Source organism: Cryptomeria japonica, chromosome 3 (genome assembly GCF_030272615.1).
Source record: "Cryptomeria japonica chromosome 3, Sugi_1.0, whole genome shotgun sequence".
Taxonomy (NCBI): domain Eukaryota; kingdom Viridiplantae; phylum Streptophyta; class Pinopsida; order Cupressales; family Cupressaceae; genus Cryptomeria; species Cryptomeria japonica.
In genome coordinates this window covers 150,992,017-151,011,439 of record NC_081407.1, presented here as the reverse complement: position 1 = coordinate 151,011,439, position 19,423 = coordinate 150,992,017, and the positions used below count along the sequence as shown (strand labels likewise).

At 36.3% G+C, this 19,423-nt stretch overlaps 1 protein-coding gene across 1 annotated transcript in view; it reads right to left on the bottom strand.

Annotated features, from left to right (window-relative positions):
• LOC131067793 (uncharacterized) overlaps positions 1–17,219 on the bottom strand; it is an 87,685-nt gene extending 70,466 nt beyond the window's left edge. Inside the window, exons 1-2 of the mRNA XM_058002948.2 lie at positions 16,676–17,219; positions 15,554–15,893 (exon numbers count right to left, since the gene is read on the bottom strand). Coding sequence (XP_057858931.1) covers positions 15,554–15,893; positions 16,676–16,851 — 516 coding nt within the window. The 5' untranslated portion in view covers positions 16,852–17,219. The remainder of the gene's footprint in view (positions 1–15,553; positions 15,894–16,675) is intronic.
• Positions 17,220–19,423: the final 2,204 nt, after the last annotated feature.

Genomic DNA, 19,423 nt, shown 5'->3' with positions numbered 1-19,423 from the left:
CAAACCAAGATAATTAACATGATTGATATTGAACATTGAAGTTCAAATCAAGGTACCAACAACATGTTTTAGGCAATGTACGAATGTTTTTATTAAAGTCAAAGAAATTTTTTTATAGACATTATAAAAATATGGTGCCCTAATGAATGTTATGAAGGAACTCATCATTTTGTATGTCTAACCAACAAATTTTGTTTGCCTCCACCATCAAACAACACACTCTGCTTGACATGTTATAGCACACTTTTCAACACCATGCAACCAACTTGCTCGACATTGCACTATCCCAAACAACTACCAACATGCAATCCCCTACTAAAGTCCTTGCATCCTTCAACCATATGGCCCACAAAAGCCACCACCATACAATCATTTCTTCACTCTACCATACATCATAGTCTACATAATTTTGCACTATCAATGGGTGGCAATGTATGGTCTATAGAGGTAGGCTCCTCTAGACACTCAACTATATAGCTTTGCTTAAATTTGCAACCATCTACAATGAACCCCTGCTCAACCCTATGGCTGGATTAGAGTTGCTTCATTGTACAATCAACTTCACTTGTACCTACCACATCTTCAACCATGTAGATATCTCCTTCAACATTACAAAGTCAAAGGCTGTAAAAAAAAAAAAGAAGCTAATGAATCATACAGCAATTGAAAATCAATAAATTGTAAACCAATGAGAAAATCAACTATCCCACGTTAATAAGTATTAGTTGCTTTCAAGTGAAGAAATTCAAAAATCTCTTATTTAGAAAGTCTTAGTTATAGATGAGTTGTCAAGTTCTATGCCAAATTCATTTGTATCTTGTGTTTTGAATTCTATATTGAGTTTATCCCGCTTATTTGGAAAGAAAAAACACTTAAATTTCTATTTCTTGCATGCAGTTATGACTTCACAATTGTTTTGTATTTGTCCTTTTATGATTTCTCTTGTTCTCTTGATGTGTAAATTTGAGAGAGATTGTCTTGTTTCTAATTCATTGTATTTGTTCTTTTCTCATGGTTGATCAGAGAGTCTACTTGTTTACAGAACTTTTTGACTTTTGAACAGATAAACTAAGATGAGATTAGGCTTTCAACAATAAGAAAAAATTATCCATCTCTTTTCTTGAACATTAGGAACGATCTTTCTATGAGGGATGAAAAATTAAGGCCTCAAAAATTTAACCCTCATCAGATAATAATTTTTGTTTCATTTACATTTATTTTATATTGTAGTTTGTAAAATAATATCGTATATAATCCTTGGTGCTATAATAAAGAAATGTAATAATTATTTTTTATTATTCAGTTGTAGATGAGACCATGACATTCATCTTAGAAGATGAATTGAAAAGTCATTTGGTGATTGTTAAATATTTCTATGTAAACATTGAATATATACAATATTAGATTTGCCTTAATACAATATTCCAATTCATTTTTCAGTCCAATTCCTAAGTAACATTGGTATCAGAGCTCAGGATCTAAATTTCATTTGCACTAAACTTGTTTTTGGTTTGCTATTATTTCTCTCTGCCCTCATTACTACAGATCTCCATCCCCAGAACTCCACTTTCATTATTCCTCCATGCCATTGGTCCTCTCCGTTCAACTCCCTGTTCACTGTTCTATTCTACAAATGATTCCGTCCAAATTTCAGACATGAAAAACCTGGTGAGAATAGCAGTAGGCAAAATTGACAATCTGCACAGCAACACCAGTGTTCACAGTTTCACATCTGAATGTCAAGCTGTAGCATAACATGAAAGAGCTCTGTTTTCTGCAAAATCCTCTTGCAGACCCAACTGCTGGACAAACTTTATGTTTTAAATTTGCAGATCTTGAAAGCTTTATTCGGGAGCTTTCTCGTTTGAGTTTTGTTTTAGGCTTACAAATTGTTTGTTTATGGAAGTAAAATTATTTGAAACTTACGTTTGGGAAAATGTTATTCTAAGATAGGGTGTTTTAATTTTTTGCCATTGTCTGTTAAAATTCAGTCGATGGTAAGCAAATGCTATACTCAGAAAACAACTTAATCAGCAAACTGAAGTATCAACCAAAACTGCTTCTAATTATGTTAACCTGCAAAACGAATCTGCCAAAGGTACGAAACCAATGAATAAATTGAACTTAGAATAATCTTACTTCCTTGAATATTCTTCTATTCTAAATTTTCTTGTGTTACAAAAGTAAGGGCCCAGATCATTAAATGGACCTGTTGAATTGGGCATACAAATGTAGAACTCGAGCTTATTAAAGCAAGTCTTAACATGTTTTCCACCACTTATAATCTCTCTAAAAATAGTAAAGCTCGCTACTCTTCCACCCAAGATTGAAAATACTAGAACAGAGATAAAACAAACTAAAAATAAAGTGTTGACTACACACCTATGCTTAAATTTAAGAAACCCAACACTAATATAATTTACTAAATTTAGGAGAGCTGACATTAGATATAAATTTTAAATTTAGGAAAGGTCATACCAAATAAAAGTGTCCATCCACTATACCAGTTTTATTTGATAAATGGAAGATGTTTCAGGCTTTCAGCAACTAGCTTTAAGACTCATTGCCGTTGCATCAGCTAGAAAAGAGCAGAATCTAAGCAACCTAAAAATAGAACTCCCTCTTTGCAGGGAACTTTTTCTCCACAACCCAGCTTAACTTTAAAAATCTCAAACCTTCATTTGACAAGGGCTTTGTCAAAATGTCTACAACCTGTGCGTTGATGTGCGTTTTATGACACCTTGAACACAGAATAAAGTATTGAATACTCTATCCTCTCTTGAAAAAAATCTTCTCAAATGCTGAATGAAAGGATCACTTGAGATGACTCAAAGGTTTATACTGTCAGGTCTTGGCGTGTGGATAGTCTCAATGGTTAATGTAATTGCTGGTAATCCAAGGGGACTTACGTAGTTGTTCTAGGAGATAATCTTTCAAGGCAAAAGGACGCCCTATGAATCTGATTTATACTTTCGAATGATATGCAATGAGACTCTTTGATTACTACTACTAATGAGTGTTTGATAAAAAGGTGCAAAAGGATTAAAGGTTTGAGGGATGCTACACTAAACCTAGGAATGCAAAGTATAGTGAATGACTTAGTGAGATTCTACTAGGCTTTGCTTTAACATGCAAAGAACAACTCCACAAAGCTAGTGCAATCTTCTAAGGTAAGCAAATGATGTTCAAATTACCACCAACAACATAGACACCATCAATGTGATGCATATCTATGGGTGAGTAGCAATCGAAGTTAAGCTTATGTAAAGAGTTTAGTCAACTATGCAAAGTATTTAACAATCATCAAATACCAGTAGTATGAACATGCGAATTTCACCATAAATCACACACAACGATCTTTCATTCATCTAAAATATTTGAAGCTAATCTATTCTATCTTTGAAAGGATGAAGAAACATGCAAATACTCCAAAAGTCACCAACACTTAATGATTTTATTATCTCTAGCAACATCAAAGCAACAATTCTTCAAAATCTCTCATTAGTTACAAAGGAAATTAGTTGAGCTTATATAGAGCTCTCAATGCAGAAGAATGGTCAAGATCAATCTAATACCAAGGGCCAAGATTGTGCCACCTAAACCCTAATTAGGGTTTGTTACAACAAAATACCTAATTATTGCATTTCCTCAAATATCAGCCAATGAGAAAGTAACAATTTTCTTGGCACAAACTATGAGGATGAATCCTCCAATGATAAAATTCTATGCCACAAGATCATAACAAACTATCATCTAGAAGTTTGTTCCCCTTATCTCTTTCTTTGCAAGCAAATTCAATGAATTGGGACATAATGTTGTCAAGTTCATCCATTGGGACACTTGGCATGATCTTCAATTGGTTCTCCATGTAAGCTAACTCGGCTAAGGATGAACTGATAATCTTCTCCCACTCAGGCCCCAAGTTTCAAATATTGCTCACAAGTGTCACGAATGATTGAAAATCCTCCAGTTGCTTCTTCGAAAGTGACCCAACTGTCCTGAAGAAGATACTCTTTCTATCATTCCATCAATAGCTACGTCTACCTCTTACTTCATTTCTTTTCCAAGTATTGTTTAAGTTACTGCTACAATTCTATCATTTATCACCTTGATCATCTCCTCAAGTCGGGTGCAACCATTGTTGATACCTTCAAGCATGTCTCTCCTCATCCTAAGAGTGCAATACCATCTATAGAAGTCAAACATTTGTCCATCCTTCACCACTCCAGCATTCACCAAAGTTTGTTTGGGGATTATCCATTGATACCTGCAACCTCAAAATGGTTAACCCCTTTGTGTGGATAAAGACATCATAGGAAGTAGTGAGCGCCTAGATCCTGTCAAAGATAGCCGAAACTCTCTCAAATATGTGTGCAAACTCTCCCACAAACACATTTTCCTTGGTGACGGCATTATCAATCCAACTCTTCACCACGTGAGAGGTATTCCTCATTTCCTCCAAGCCCTCAATTGAATCAGGTGGAAGCAAAGATCGAGGAATACACAAAAAGTCAGCTTGTCTTATCAAATTCCTGAGCTGCTAGACATAGTCCCTTGAGACATTCAATTCTTTTTCCAGCCTCCTCTTATCTTCTCGCACAAGCTTCAATCTATCCTAGACTATCTTCACTGAATCATTCAGCTCTTCCATCTCTTGTTCAGCAGTAGCAGGACCTAGATCAATAGTTGTTAAGTCATAGTCTTCAACAATGATCTGATCTTCTAGCTTGTCCACTCTTGGAATAGCTATTTGTATAGTCTAGGACCCTGTATTATCTCTTGTGATCTTGGAGAGCTTAGTAGCTTTCTTCTTCTTAGGCGTCTCACCAATTCTCTCTAAGAAGTTATCAAAGTCATCTATCGTGTCTTTTTCTGCTACTATCACTTCCCTAGTCACTATTTCTCTAAGCCATGCTAGGATAGTGGATTGTTCTTTCTCTACCTCCAATTCCTTGGATTGTTGATCTTCCCGGGGTGGAGAGATTCTTTCTTCATTGTCATCTTCATCCATGATCTCAACATATTCATCCCCTGCACCTGTGTTGTCTACAACTTGCTCATGCTGCTGGAGGATCTCGTGTTTGAGGTTGCTTCTCCTTATCCGCTCTTTCACCTCGATTGTCTTATATAGTAGATTCCAAGGACTCATTCATACCCTGACCTCCGCCTCTCTTGAGTGATTGAGCTGCATTGATAGATGCTCAGTTCATTGTGACCTCTTGTATAAATGAGGTGCTGGTGAAAGGATGACTTGAACTTGTCCTTTGTCTCTTTTATCTTGATCCTCCTTTGTGACTTTCCTTCCTCTTGGAACCTTTAGGTTGAGATATTTAGGCTGCATTATCACTCATGCTTATGCTCTCAGTCTCTTCATCAAATGAATCTGGATCTCCCATCATATCATATGTTAATTGTGCATTCTGATTTTTCAATTTGTTATTTTCAAATATTTAGCTTTGAGTGTTATTTTCATTGAATATTATTGCAAGTATTCTCTATTGCATTAGCTATTTATGCCTTGTGGCTCTACCATCAAAAACTTCATATCAAACCCATTGACAACAAAAACAAACCCAAAAAAAAGTGAATATTGCATGCTGCCCCAATCTTAACTTTGCCTCTAAAAAAATAATAACAAATATCTATATATTTGGAGCCATCATGATATATTGAAATCTTTAGAGACCTTGAAGCAGCTCTAATTGTCATAGTCATGGTTCGTAGACTTGGAGAGTCACCAAGTACTCCCAAGTTTTTCCTTGCCATGAGTTATCTCAGAGTCTGAAAAAAACTCAGTGCAAGGTAAAGTCACAAGTTAGAAACAGGTTGGATGTGATTTTGATAAAACCTCTATTTGCCCTTCCATCACACACAACAGCAAGCAAGCATTCTTATTGTACAAACACACCAAAACACGTGTCATACAAACGCAATTTTCCTCTTACCAACCTTCGGCTATGGCAAAGGAGCTACTATAACCAATCCCCTTGTGATCCCTTGGCATTTAGGCCTTTGGTCATGCTCGACACAAAGAACAAGTTGTCAACTACTTTATCAATGCTAGAAGAATAAAACTAACTTAACATAACAGCATGTGTGAATTGATTAATATTTAATTGATTTACAGTGATTTCAAGGGGCAAGCTATGGAGGATGTGGCTGCACTAAAAGAAAGGGAAATCAGATTGTCATTGGATGACATTGATATGGCAAAGGAGTCATTGCCATCTAGCAATAGGGTGGAGCCACAGGCACAGTCTTCTAAGCCAAGCAAGGAGCCACAACCAAGTGTGAGGACCATACCCTCTATGCCCAATTTGTCACTAAAACGGGGAAGAGGAAATTGTTAAAACTTGTCATTTGTTACTTGCCTAGATATACAATTTATAATGATTATTTTCAAAGGCAATCTTCATAAATTCATAATACTTGTTAGTTAGTAGCTAACTATTGCATCCAACTTCACGTAGTTATGCAATTTTGTAATCCATGTGTATTCAAGAATCTGATCTAATAGAAAACACTTGCTCATGGTTTTTTAAACTCATTTGATGCATTATGTAATTGAAATTTGCAACAACAAAAAAAGTGGTTTTTTTTAAAATTTACATAGTTTTTTAAGTTGCAAAGTTTTGACGAGTTGAAAATTTTGAGCTTGTCCAGTTTTTGAACTATGGACCTCATAGTAAACTATTGTTGGCTCCAACATTTAAATAAAAATATTTCTTAGGCTAAGGAATGAAATAAGGAAAATAGAAAGAAATTCTAATTGGGCCAACCTTTTTATTTTCAAAAGGGTGACTTAAATATTACTATAGGGCCTATGTAATACTTTAAAAAGTGTACGTGATTCAAATAGTGTTTTTGTAATTAGAAAGTTATTTTTTAAAATTTAGGGCAAAAATAAATTCAAATAGAGGGCCCAAAAAGCAACTATAAAAGAAAGACATTGCTCAAAGCAAATCATTTGAATTTGTAAATTTATTTTGCCTTCTATATTAGAGTTTGAAGCATTCAAAGACAAAAATCTTGGCATGGGAGATCCAAAGGATGAAAACGCTTGGTGTGGGAGACCCGAAGGACAAAACCCCTCTTGGTTTCCATATTTGGATTCGAGAATGAAACCATCTTAATCATTGTAGGTGATTCCATCCGAGAATCACAATTGTGCTAAATTGTTTAAGATTGAATAAATAGGGCATTTGCAAGCAAATCTTTTGATGCATTGCTGATTTTTACATCAATTATTGTAGTTGTTTAACATTCTAGGGCTGTACCCGAATTGAATTGGCTATTTTTTAATGTTTCCAACCATAATTACACTCCAAATGCTGCCATACAGCTAAAGGGTTGATAGATTTTGAAGGAGTCTTGATGTTGCTGCTGTTGTACGGTTTGTAACTGCTGCAAAAATTGATTTTCAGTCTTTATAACCATTATTGTAGTTGTTTAACATGCTAGGGCTGTGCCCAATTGGATCTGCTATTTTTTTTTGTTTCCACACATAATGAAACTCCAAGTGCCACCATACACCTAAAGTGTTGATAGATTTTGAAAGAGTCTTAATGTTCCTGCTGTTGTAGAGTTTGGAACTGCTATAATAATTGATTTTCAGTCTTTATAACTATTGCACCCAATCTTTTATCAATTTTTCGGATTTCAAAAGATTTGCTACTATTGATATCATTGGATCTGCAGAGATATCACATCTTGCCACCCTGCAAGTCATGTTGCAACTGATTTTCCACAATTTTTAGGATTTGGATTGTTGATACCAATCATTTGCTGCCGCCATACCTTGTTGATTTCTAGAGTTTGAGGTTATATCTAAGAGTTTCTTGACAGAGGTTTCAAACTTATTGCCATCTTTTGAGGGTGTTTTCAAACCTGTTGATGCATTTCCCAGCTATCCCTATACAATTTCAGCTCCATTTTTACACATTTGGCATCCATTTCTGTCATGTCTACTTTTCAAATAAGCATCATGAAGAAAGACCCCTAGCCTAACCCCATTTCCTGTAGGTTGAAGGATTGTGCAAACGAAATGAATTTCAATATTATATAAAGTTGGGTCCACTTAATTTTATTTTTAGGGCAACTTAAATAATATTATTTTCATAAATTAAAAAAAAAAAAAATTTGAACTTAAAATATTAGGAATTAGGAGGCGTCGCATCGCATGAAATCGGAATTCTCCTTTCTGCAAATTCAAAGAACGGTAAGGTCTTATTTTTCTTTTTTTAAGAGTATTTTTAATACTAATACTTGGAAGGATAATAAAATTAAAATAAATGGAGGGCCTGAAAAAGGCAACTATAAAAGGTGTGTTTTTCATCATTTCATGATCATTCAGGCTATCCTTTTGCATCCAATTTTCAAATTTGCGTAGTTTGTTCGATCTATGGCATCCAAAGACCAAAAACCTTGGTTTTGTTCAAGGTTTGATTGGATGTAAACCCTCTTCGATTCAACATTTGGGCTCAAGGACAAAAACCCTTCAATCCAAAAGTACAATTCCATCCACAAATTGCATGTGAACTGATTTGGAGTGGATTCCAGATTTGAATCGATTTGGATTTGCATGCAAATTTCATTATTTTGTTGTCTTCTCATATTTGAGGGTTTCTACATTGGTTTTCACTTTCATGATTTTGAAGAGTTATTGTGCATTAAAAAGTGATGGATCTGAATTGCTGCAGAGTCTCTATAATGAATTGTTGAAGGTTTCATCCTTTGGAGGGTTATATGTTGTTACTACAATGTTGCTACATTGATTTATCAACATATCAATATTTTTGGGGTCATTTAATGTCATTGTAGAAGCAGATCCGATTTTATTTACAGATGTTTGAGGCTGGTTCGCTGCTGTTTCAGTCCATTCTCCAGCCATACAGCTTGTCATTACCTAGCTGCACCATTTTGAGCAATCATTATCTTGTGGAGGTTGTACTACTTGTGAAATGTTTTTTTTGGCATCATTATAGAGCAATTTGCCTTGGGAAATTTAGATCAGATTATTTGCAGGGGTTTCAATTGTTTACTTTACCAGCTGTTCCAACCCCTATTCAAGCCATACTACCTCATCCTAGGCGGCTATACAACCTTGTATGCTGGTTGTACCATTTTCCCAGCTTTGTTTTATCAGTTGTGTGATGAATATCTGATTGACTTCAGATCTGATCATTGTGCTATCTGCTGGCCATACAACCCTTGAGTCTCCAGGTTCATGTAAACTTGATGATTTGATGTTTCCAATCCTTATAATCTAATTTTTTTAGTTTCCAACATTGATACTTTGTGATAATCAATTTTGGGAGCTTTCATAAAAATTTGTGACTCAGATCTGCATGTTGCTTATTTCCAGTCAAATAAATACAATCAGATTTATGACAGTTGTTAATGTTGATGCTTATTTTGATTCAGATCTAGTGCTTATATTGTATTCTGGAGTTGCATATCAATTTATAGTTTGAATAAAATTCTTTTGATGAAGTCATTCGCTTTTTTATTTTTTGGTCATTTGTTTGCTCCAGAAATCAGAAAATTTACAAAAAATTCAAAATATTTGAAAAATCCTAAAAAGTGGACATTAACATTTTCCAGGCTTTGTACCCTTCCATACAGATGTATGGACTGCTATAAGTGAAATCGCTGCTAAAATACATATTGATGCTTGCCTAAAATTTTGTTCAAAGGAATATTGTTGTTGAATATTTGTCATGGGATTAGTTTATCATTTTGGCACCTTGTTCTAGTCTGATTTTCACTATTAAAAATGCTCATTTGATGTCATAACAGTCAGATCTACCTTAATTAATGGCTTATGATGCATGTGTTGTTGTGTAGCTAGGTCGGATCCCTTCTAGGGCCGACCTAGTGCACAAAATGTCAAGTGGCCTGTCAGCCTTGGCATTTGGATATCTCAGTTGTATGAGTCTAATTTGGGGCAGGCCCTATTTGGGCGAACCACTTGTGTGTAACTTGTGATTAAGTTAAATGTAACTTGCAACTAAGGGACACTCATATGTAGCTTGTAATATATAGGTCTGACCCTATCCTTGGCGCCAAAAGTATATGGCCGACTTGAGGTCTATTAGGAGGTATTGATTCATATATATGCAAGGTCATGATTGCATCAATAGAGATGAATTCAATAACATGAAGGACATATAGTGTGCTCGGGGGTGACAATAAGAGCTTATCGTCTATGGTTGGGAAGGCAACAGATCTGATGTTTGCCTGTGGTTAACGAGCACTACCATAAAATCAACATGGTATCAGAGCGGGTTCCTTCTATAGAGCCTAACCGCTTGAAGGTAGATCCTGTGCTATTGAGGGAGTTCAATCAAAGTAATTTGTAGACTGAGAAATCTAAGTGCAAGCAAAAGTCGATTACCGAGCCTCTCAACTCAGACGTGAGCATCGCATATGCTTTGCGGCGAGTAATGACCGTTGAGGTGCCGATGATCACCATAGATCTATCGTTAGTACTCAATGACAGATTCAGTCCGATGCCTTGGCGTTGAAAGTCACCAAGCCTGGTATCGAAATGCTGACGGTAAGTGGAGTCGCTATGGACATCTCTGTCCATTTTAACATTCTATATTCGAATTCGAATTCGGGGAGGAGAACATGTTGTGGAGGATTCTCTCCAGCGATCGTAACATTTTACTAGCAAATGATAGAGATCGCTCGCTTCATGATGCTCGAATTCGGGGAGGAGAACATGTTGTGGAGGATTCTCTCCAGCGATCGTAACATTTTACTAGCAAATGATAGAGATCACTCGCTTCACGATGCTCGTGGCTAGAGACATCGACAAGGTGGCAGCAAGCATTCCGAGGATTCAACGAAGCAAGGCGAGTTGGTACGTGTGCTATCGACTGCTCAGTGTAATGGAAGGTTGAGATCGAGCAGCAGCATAGTGGTGAGTTTTGTGATGATCACATTAAGCCGTACACAAATGTGAAATGTGTGTGTATGGGGACAAAAGCGAATGAGGCACCTAATGATCAGGAATGACGGAGAAGGCCTCCGTGCAATAACGCCTTGCAACAACTCTCACATCATCCTAGAAGCTTCGAGAGTCACATGAAGCATTCGTTTCATTGAAGCTTGCATAAGCTTAATTGGATGGGGTTGCGAATCGGATGATATTGCAACTGAAGGTCCAGTTATTCGAGTTCTTACTTATGTCACTCTTGAAGATCATCTGACGTTTGTCCTAGGATGGGCACTGCAACTTAGCATTTTGGCACACCCTGCTACAAGTGGATTTCAGTCGCATTTATGTGGTTGGTCCAACACTTTGTTGTGAATGGTATTAAAGGCAGTTCTTCAGATGATGCTTAAGCTATGTATGAAGCAGATATTGTGGACAGATGATGAGTGATGGTGAGGGCCAAAGGCCACGCAGCCATCAGATCATCACTAGGTGCTTCGGTGTGATCAATCCAAGTGAATGGAAATTCCATTGCTGAGCAAAATTATAAAAGATAAGTACTCTTTATGTTTGAATAATGTTCATGAATTTTTCATTAAATCATGCTACATCATTGAATAGTGAATCATGTATTGACATTTCCCCTGACTATCATTATCTTTCTCTGAAATGCTTCTAGGACGAATCAGAGATTGCATTCAAGGAAGGAAGATTGCTTGCATTTCTTCTTAGAGGAAGAATCAGCATTCAGAGGGAGTCTGACATATCGTCAAAAGTAACCTTGGACAAGGAGGTCAGAAGATTGATTTCAGCTTCAGAGGGAGCTTGACGCTTCAGCTTCAAAGGAAGCATGACATTTCAGCTTCAGAGGGAGCCTGACATTTCAGCTTCAGAGGGAGCCACGTCATCATGAAGATTTGGTTAATGCATTTTTCTCTGTGATGGAGAAATTTGAGGTGAAAGCCCTTGTTAATGAGTTCTCTGTGAAGGAGAAGTTAGAGGTGTAATCCCTTGTTAATGAGTTCTTCTTTGTGAGGGAGAAGTTCGAGGTGCAATCCCTTGTTGATGAGTTCTTCTCTGTAAGGGAGAAGTTCAAGGTGCAATGGCTTGTTAATGAGTTCTTCTCTGTGAGAGAGAAGTTCGAGGTGCAATCTCTTGTTAATGCATTCTTCTCTGGGAGAAGTTTGAGGTGAAAGCCCCCATTCCACTCTCTGCAAGTAGGCATGGTGCAGATGCATTCTTCTCTGGGGAGAAGTCTGAGGTTAAAGCCCTCGTTCCACCCTCTGCGAGTAGGTATGGTGGATCCACCCTCTGCGAGTAGGCATGGTGATAATGCACCCTTCTCTAGGAGAAGGTTGAGGTGAAAGCCCTCTTCCACCCTCTGCGAGTAGGCATGGTGAGCCCACCCTCTGCGAGTAGGTATGGTGGGTATCATGGAAGAAATTCCATGATGTGCTTGTTCACCCTCTAGGAGTAGCTATGGTGAACGTATTATTCATGGGAGTAGCCATGGTGGTAGTCACTATGTGACTTGGTTATTTAGAAGGAATCCTCCCTAGCTAAGAGGTAGTGTTGTTGTGTAGCTAGGTCGGAACCCTTCTAGGGCCGACCTAGTGCACAAAATGCCAAGTGGCATGTCGGCCTTGGCATTTGGATATCTCAGTTGTATGAGTCTAATTTGGGGCAGGCCCTATTTGGGCGAACCACTTGTGTGTAACTTGTGATTAAGTTAAATGTAACTTGCAACTAAGGGAGACTCATATGTAACTTGTAATATATAGGTCTGACCCTATCCTTGGCACCAAAAGTATATTGCCGACTTGAGGTCTATTAGGAGGTATTGATTCATATATATGCTAGGTCATGATTGCATCAATAGAGATGAATTCTATAACATGAAGGACATATAGTGTGCTCGGGGGTGACGATAAGAGCTTATCGTCTATGGTTGGGAAGGCAACAGATCTGATGTTTGTCTGTGGTTAACGAGCATTACCATAAAATCAACAGCATGGGGAGTGTACTCAAGGGTTTCATACATTTTACCAGTTCGTATACATTCAACCTGCTTGTACAATTTCATCGTTTGAGAGTTTCAAAACTCATATCAGCTTGTAGGATGTTGGTAAACATGCATTTTGATTGATAAGGGTTTTGCAGTTTTGACATATTGCTAAGCAGCATTACTTTTAATAGGGTTTGGCATTTACGTTTGGTAAGAATCATCTATTTCCTAAGGTTTTTCCAATTGGGGCCATTACAGGTATAGTATTTACAAAGTACATGAGATAACCTGTCAACTATCTATTAAAAAAAGGATCCATCAAATCTGATTTTAAATCTGAAGCAAACTCAAGATTTGCAATCATTAGATTAACAAAAGGCTTACAATCTATCATCTAAAATCTCTTTAGAGTCTCTATTTTGTACTTCCCTTGATTTAGGAAGACTTCTTTTGTACCTTTTCCACACATCAAAATAGAGGGATCCACAGTTTCAAAAGAATTTCTAGCAATAAAAGCACCCCCATTCTGTAAGCAGATGTCTAGCTTGCTGATTTGGAGATCAGCAAATTATCATAGAATTATACATTGTAAATTATTGTCAATTTTACTCAGTTCTTGCCCGAAAAGAAAAAGTAATAATAAATAAAATAGTTAAAAAAAATCCAAGCATGTGAAACAACGATGAACTCCTAAGAATTTAACAATGCCAATGACCATGTTTTCAAACATGACAAAGCCAGAATGCACTAAAGCAGAAAGCATCATCAAAGTTCCACAGTTACTTTTTCACTGGTTGGATTGACTCAACTCCCTCCCATTCATCACATAGCTTGGTTAACTAAAACAGTTCTGTAAGAGAAATTATTAATTTTCATAATGAGTTGCCTGAAACAGAACTGCGTACACTGATATGTAGTCCAAAATGCCAATTGATGCCAGCTCTAGCCCACCATGTCAAATATCGCACATGGTGTGAATAATAAAGAATGTATTCAAGCACTGGTTCCATGTAAAGCGAAAAAAAAAAGGCAATCTGTGATAGCTGATGGTTGGTTTAATGAAAAAGTATAAAGCAAAGTAAATCAAGAGAACAAGAACCAAAATTCTTGCAACATTCCCAGTCAGAAGAAGATTCAAAACTACATAGAAACATAGAGCATAACACATACAAGCAGAAATCTATTGTTAAGATTGTGCCAGAACTGTTCCCTGCATCCCTCCCAACTTCAGCAATTCTCAAGCTTAGGGAACTCATGTTTTCCTAATCTTTGTTGGTATCTCATCTTGATCTCACATCTTTTGGATGAGAGTGTGTTTACTGCAAAAGCAAAATTCCTCAACATTCAAAACAACAAAGATCTCCTCTACCTTCAACCTGCAAGCAGAAAACAAATGGCAAGCTACTTGTCTCACTACAATCCTTGTGCTTTATGGGATCCCCTCCAAATATGATGCCAAAATCAAGAGGGGGTTCCAATCTAATATTGGTCGAACTAACCTCTCATTAAAAACCCCAAATATGGCACCCAAATCAAGCAGCAGCCATCTTTGGTCAAATGTACCTCCCAGCCAGCTTAAAATAGTCAGCTAGGGCACCCCTCACCAACACGTATCAATAAACAAGGTCAAATGCATCCACATGAAAATAGATTGCTCCAATCTCAAAGTGGATTTTGACTAGTCAAATGTATCTCCCCTTACTAGCAACTCTCATCTATGACATATCATAGATGCTCATACAGGTAGTAATGGCTCTCATATGTAAATGTAATCCCCTTCATAAATGGATATCATAAACATGTCATAACCAAGCTGACAAATGTAATGAAGAATCTCCTTGTCCCCCATCAAGTGGAATGCCTAATCAGAGGGCAAAGCAATTTGAAGTTTGAATTTGAATAGCAAAAAATACCTAGAAACCCAAGGCTAGCGCTAACATACACAAACCAAAATCGAACACGCATGCTTTTGGTGGTGTCGATTACTCAAACCCCATGACACTCCTGCATCAACAAGAACCAAAATTCTCATATATTCCCAATCAGAGAAAAACAAGCAGAATTACATTTTGCTAATTTGTGCCTCCCAGGACTTTACCCTGAATCACTCCCAACTTGGGTCATTCTCAAGCTTAGAGGTCTCATATTTTCCTAATCTTATTGATAACTAATCTCGACCTGGTGAATCGTGGATGACTGTAAGTGTTTACTGCAGGTGCAACTAATTCCTGAGCATTCATAAGAGAATGACCGAGTTCAAATCTACTTCTTCACAATCAGGCAATACTGTCAGCAGATATTGAAAAGTAGTGCTGTAATGAACATAGCATGCATTCAAGGATGTGTGGCCCAGATTTAAAGTATGAAGAACATGACCTAAACTTACTACACATTCTGTTAAAGGAGACCTATAGCCTCAACCAATTTACTAAGCAAATCAAAGAAACGGTTTATCCCATCACTCCAACCAATCTAGAATAGCCAACACAAAGAAAAGAAAAAATATCTAGACCCTGCTTTTGTCATGCTGCTGTGCTATTCATAGTCTTGTGACAACAGACTTAAAACCTAAAATAGAAAAATACAGAAAAATCTTCAAGAGTTACCTCACGACAAATTTGCTTGACAGACTTCTTGAAAGGAACAATGTAATCCACAGGTGGCTGTTCTTGTTGTGCATCTTGATAAGTTTCCAAGTCACTGTCATCATCGTCATCAAATTTAGGCTCAATAAGAGGCAAATAAAATATCAAAAGAGATCTTAGTGTTGTCAATCCCAGTGTCTTCCAACCGAATGCAGAGAAAAGTGGCTTCAATTCAACATTGTAAGTCTTCAATCTAACATTGCTCGAAATTGTAGGACCAGTGTACCCATCATTAGGATTTGATATATATTCAAATTCATCTTGGACCACTGCAGCATCACAGTAAGCAATACCTGCTCCACTGTCAGAAGCACGGAAAAACAATACACATTATCAGCTTCAATAAAATTGTTTTTGCTTTATCTTTTTTGTGTCTGTTGTTTTTTACAATGAAATGAGTTTTTTAATTGGAAACCGGGTTGCATTAAACAAAAAAAAAATATAGTTACAACCCAAAGTCCATTTACCAAAAAAGGAAGGGAAATCATGCCATGTTTTAATTACGTCAACAGAACCTCACAGTCTATGCAACCACAAGTGTTACAGCCCTCTCAACCACCAAAAGGAATTAAAATCTAAGGAAAGGCTCCTTCCTTATGAAAGCTGGCTCTCCGTCCATTGGTTTAGATCAGAATTTTTCAAGATTCTTTGTCCTTGACTCTATGAAAAACTGTAATATGGAGTCCACTCTTAAAGTCCCTGTCCCTTAAACAACATTAAATTCAGTCATCTCCTATGTTTTACAGTGGTTAGTCTAGGGTTTAGTAAAGCTTTGTTGAATCTACTGAAATTTGTATGTTCCATTTTATCTCTGCAGTAAAAAACAATCAATTTTGCCTGTCTATAAGTGTTGTTCAGACAATAGGCATTAAAAATACAGCAAAATGGAAAAGTTATGAAGCAAAATATGGGTAGTGAGGAAAATATTTGGCATTTCAATAGCTGTAGATGTAATAGGCAATCAGAAAAGGGCAGAAAATTGAAAGATTGCAATACTTTACAAGACATTTGGCCTGTTTCTAAATGATATACTCGTAATGGGTATTCAGAAAAGGTCCAAATAGAAATATTCAAGTATTTTACCTGAAGAAAAACTGTGAAGAAAAAGATGGGCAGTGGGGATATAATGCCAAGGATGAGGCGGCGGCAGCGGCGGCAGCTGTGGTGGCTGAAAAATGTGTATACGAGTGAATGGAAAATGCTGGACTTTTCTTAAGAACGTCCAACACCATCCCAATCCCAATCCCAGTCCCAGCCATGCTTGTCAACGGAAACAAATACACAAATGAAATCTTCCTCCTGATTGCAATAGATCTATCCTATCGATGAACCATTCTTTTCATCGTCGCTTAAAAATTTGCAGATCCATTGATTGTTGTATCCAGAATTTCTGTTGCATATACTATGAGCTTGGGGTTCCTTAAAAAGTAGTTGTAGACACAGAACAATGTTCATCGGCATTGGAATTGTCCCTTCCCTTCACCATGTCATTCTCACATGAATCTCTTTTCCTTCGAAGAACTTAAAATAGCAATAGAAAAGTAGCCATATACTCCAACAACGTCCCCTGTACCATAAGGTTTCGCAACGAAACTAGAAGTAGCTTTCTTAAACTTAATTTTAGCTTTCTACAAAACTGGCTTTAAAAAGAACTTGGCTGTTAAAAAATTTCTATGAAAGGAAATTATTTTCCACAGGTTAATGTATTTTTAGATTTTTAATTATATATTGTTTGATACTGAAAAGGCTTTAGCTTTTGGTTGTATGGTTGGGAGATGGATTAGAATAGAAAAGAAAAGGAATATAGCTTAAAGGTAGGGTATGGCATAGTTGATTTTACTTTTAATTTTTTTTAAATATCTTTTGTCAAAAAGTTATTAATAATTTTTAATATTTGATTTGGATATTATTGTACATTTTGCATTTTAGTATAACGTGTTTTTCAAACTCAAACAATTTTAATTGTTTAAAAGATATGTCGCTTCTTCTATGAGTTTTCTTTTGGTCATTTTTATCATTTCAATTCGATTATGAGCATCTTTGCTCCTCAAGTGAGCATTGTCTTTGTACAGACCTTTTGTGGTGATCACTTATAGAGTTAAATTCATTGAGATAATATTTCATATTTCTCCTTAATGCCTTTTTCTCGCATAATTGCATTAAATTTGTACAAAATTTAATAGTATTTGGGCATGCATTCAAGATGATATTTTATTTGGTCATCCACTTATTATTTTGTTTCATCAAGATATCATTCTTTTGTTCAAAATTCTTTGGTGATAATCTTAGGCTATCTATTTTTTTTTGTATGCTAACATTTTCCAAAAATCCTAAGAGGCAAACCCTAGTCCCTACTTCAATAAGGAATTTGTGTGTTTTTGTTAAAATCACCTCCCGAGGAATTTATACTTTGATTTTGAATTTGCTTGCAATCAAGGATGTTGGATCCTTTGTATTTGTCTCCATTTTATTTATGAGTTGTTGCTAGCCTACATTTCACAATCATAAAACACCACTAGAATCACTAATAACCTAAATAAAACATAAATAGTTCTTCAGTCCCATAATTTAGCCTTTCTACCTATATTCTACAATGCAAAAAGTGTTATTCAATCTCCTAGAATTCTCTTCCTTCTAAAAGTTTGCAAATCAAGAATGTTGTTGAAGTTTGTCCCAAGATATTTGTACTATATTACTTCTTCCAAAGAATTCATTCAGAATAAAATATGAGCTGATAAATATCATATTAGCAAGAGAAATGGGGAAATTAAGAGATTATCTCAAGTAGTCAGTTTATACCCCAAAGAACACATTGAGAGAAATTAGCATATGCAAAGGTGACTTTAAGACAATAAAAAACCATCCATTCATCACCAACAACAAAGAAACAATCATAACACATAGAGTTGGACTAGCAACATCTTTATTAAACTATATCTTCATCCAAAATGCAAGTCCCAGTCTCTCCTTTGCATATCACAATATATCTTTATTTCATCACATGTCTTGCTTATATCATTAATTATCTCTTCTAGATAGGATCTAAAATATACATATATACAATTCCCAAGAAGGGATATAACTCCTAAAGTCAGCTAATGATCTTATTTCTATACCACAAACCATATGTGATAACCTAAGTCGACTCTACTCCTAGTCCTTAGTCTATCAACATTGTCCCCCCTTTAAAATGGTTTCTTGTCCTCAAGACATGATGCTCGGGATAGGAGTCTTGCGTAGTGGTGTAGTTCTTCTCTTCGGTAGATAATTTTCTACTTGCAAATGCAATTGGATGATACTTATTCCCTCTAGACCGATCCAACATTGTTCCTATGGCTATATTGGAAGCATCTACATTAACATGAAAGGGAGTATTTTAATCTGGGAATGTCAGAATTGGTGCCTCTACAATCTTCTACTTCAAAATATCAAATAATGTGTACACTTCATCATTCTAGGCTATACTTTGGTCATGCTTCTTCTTCAAGGGTTCCTCCAAGGGTGTGGCAATGCTAGCACATCCTCTTATCAATTTTTTGTGATATCGTGTATATCCTAAAAATGTTTTCACTTCTAAATGCATTCTTAGGTGGCATTAAGTTCAATATATTGAACACAAATGGAACAATGAGAGGGGGGGTGAATCAGTGGTAATCAAAAAACTTTAACTTATCTAAATGATCTAAGTTATAATTCAATAAACTATGAGCTGAGACATTAAACTCAATCACACACACAAGGAAAACACATAAAACCAAATATACGAGGAAAACCCATGGTGGGGAAAAACCTCAGTGAGAAATGTTGCTAGAGACTATTGCTCTAATCCAG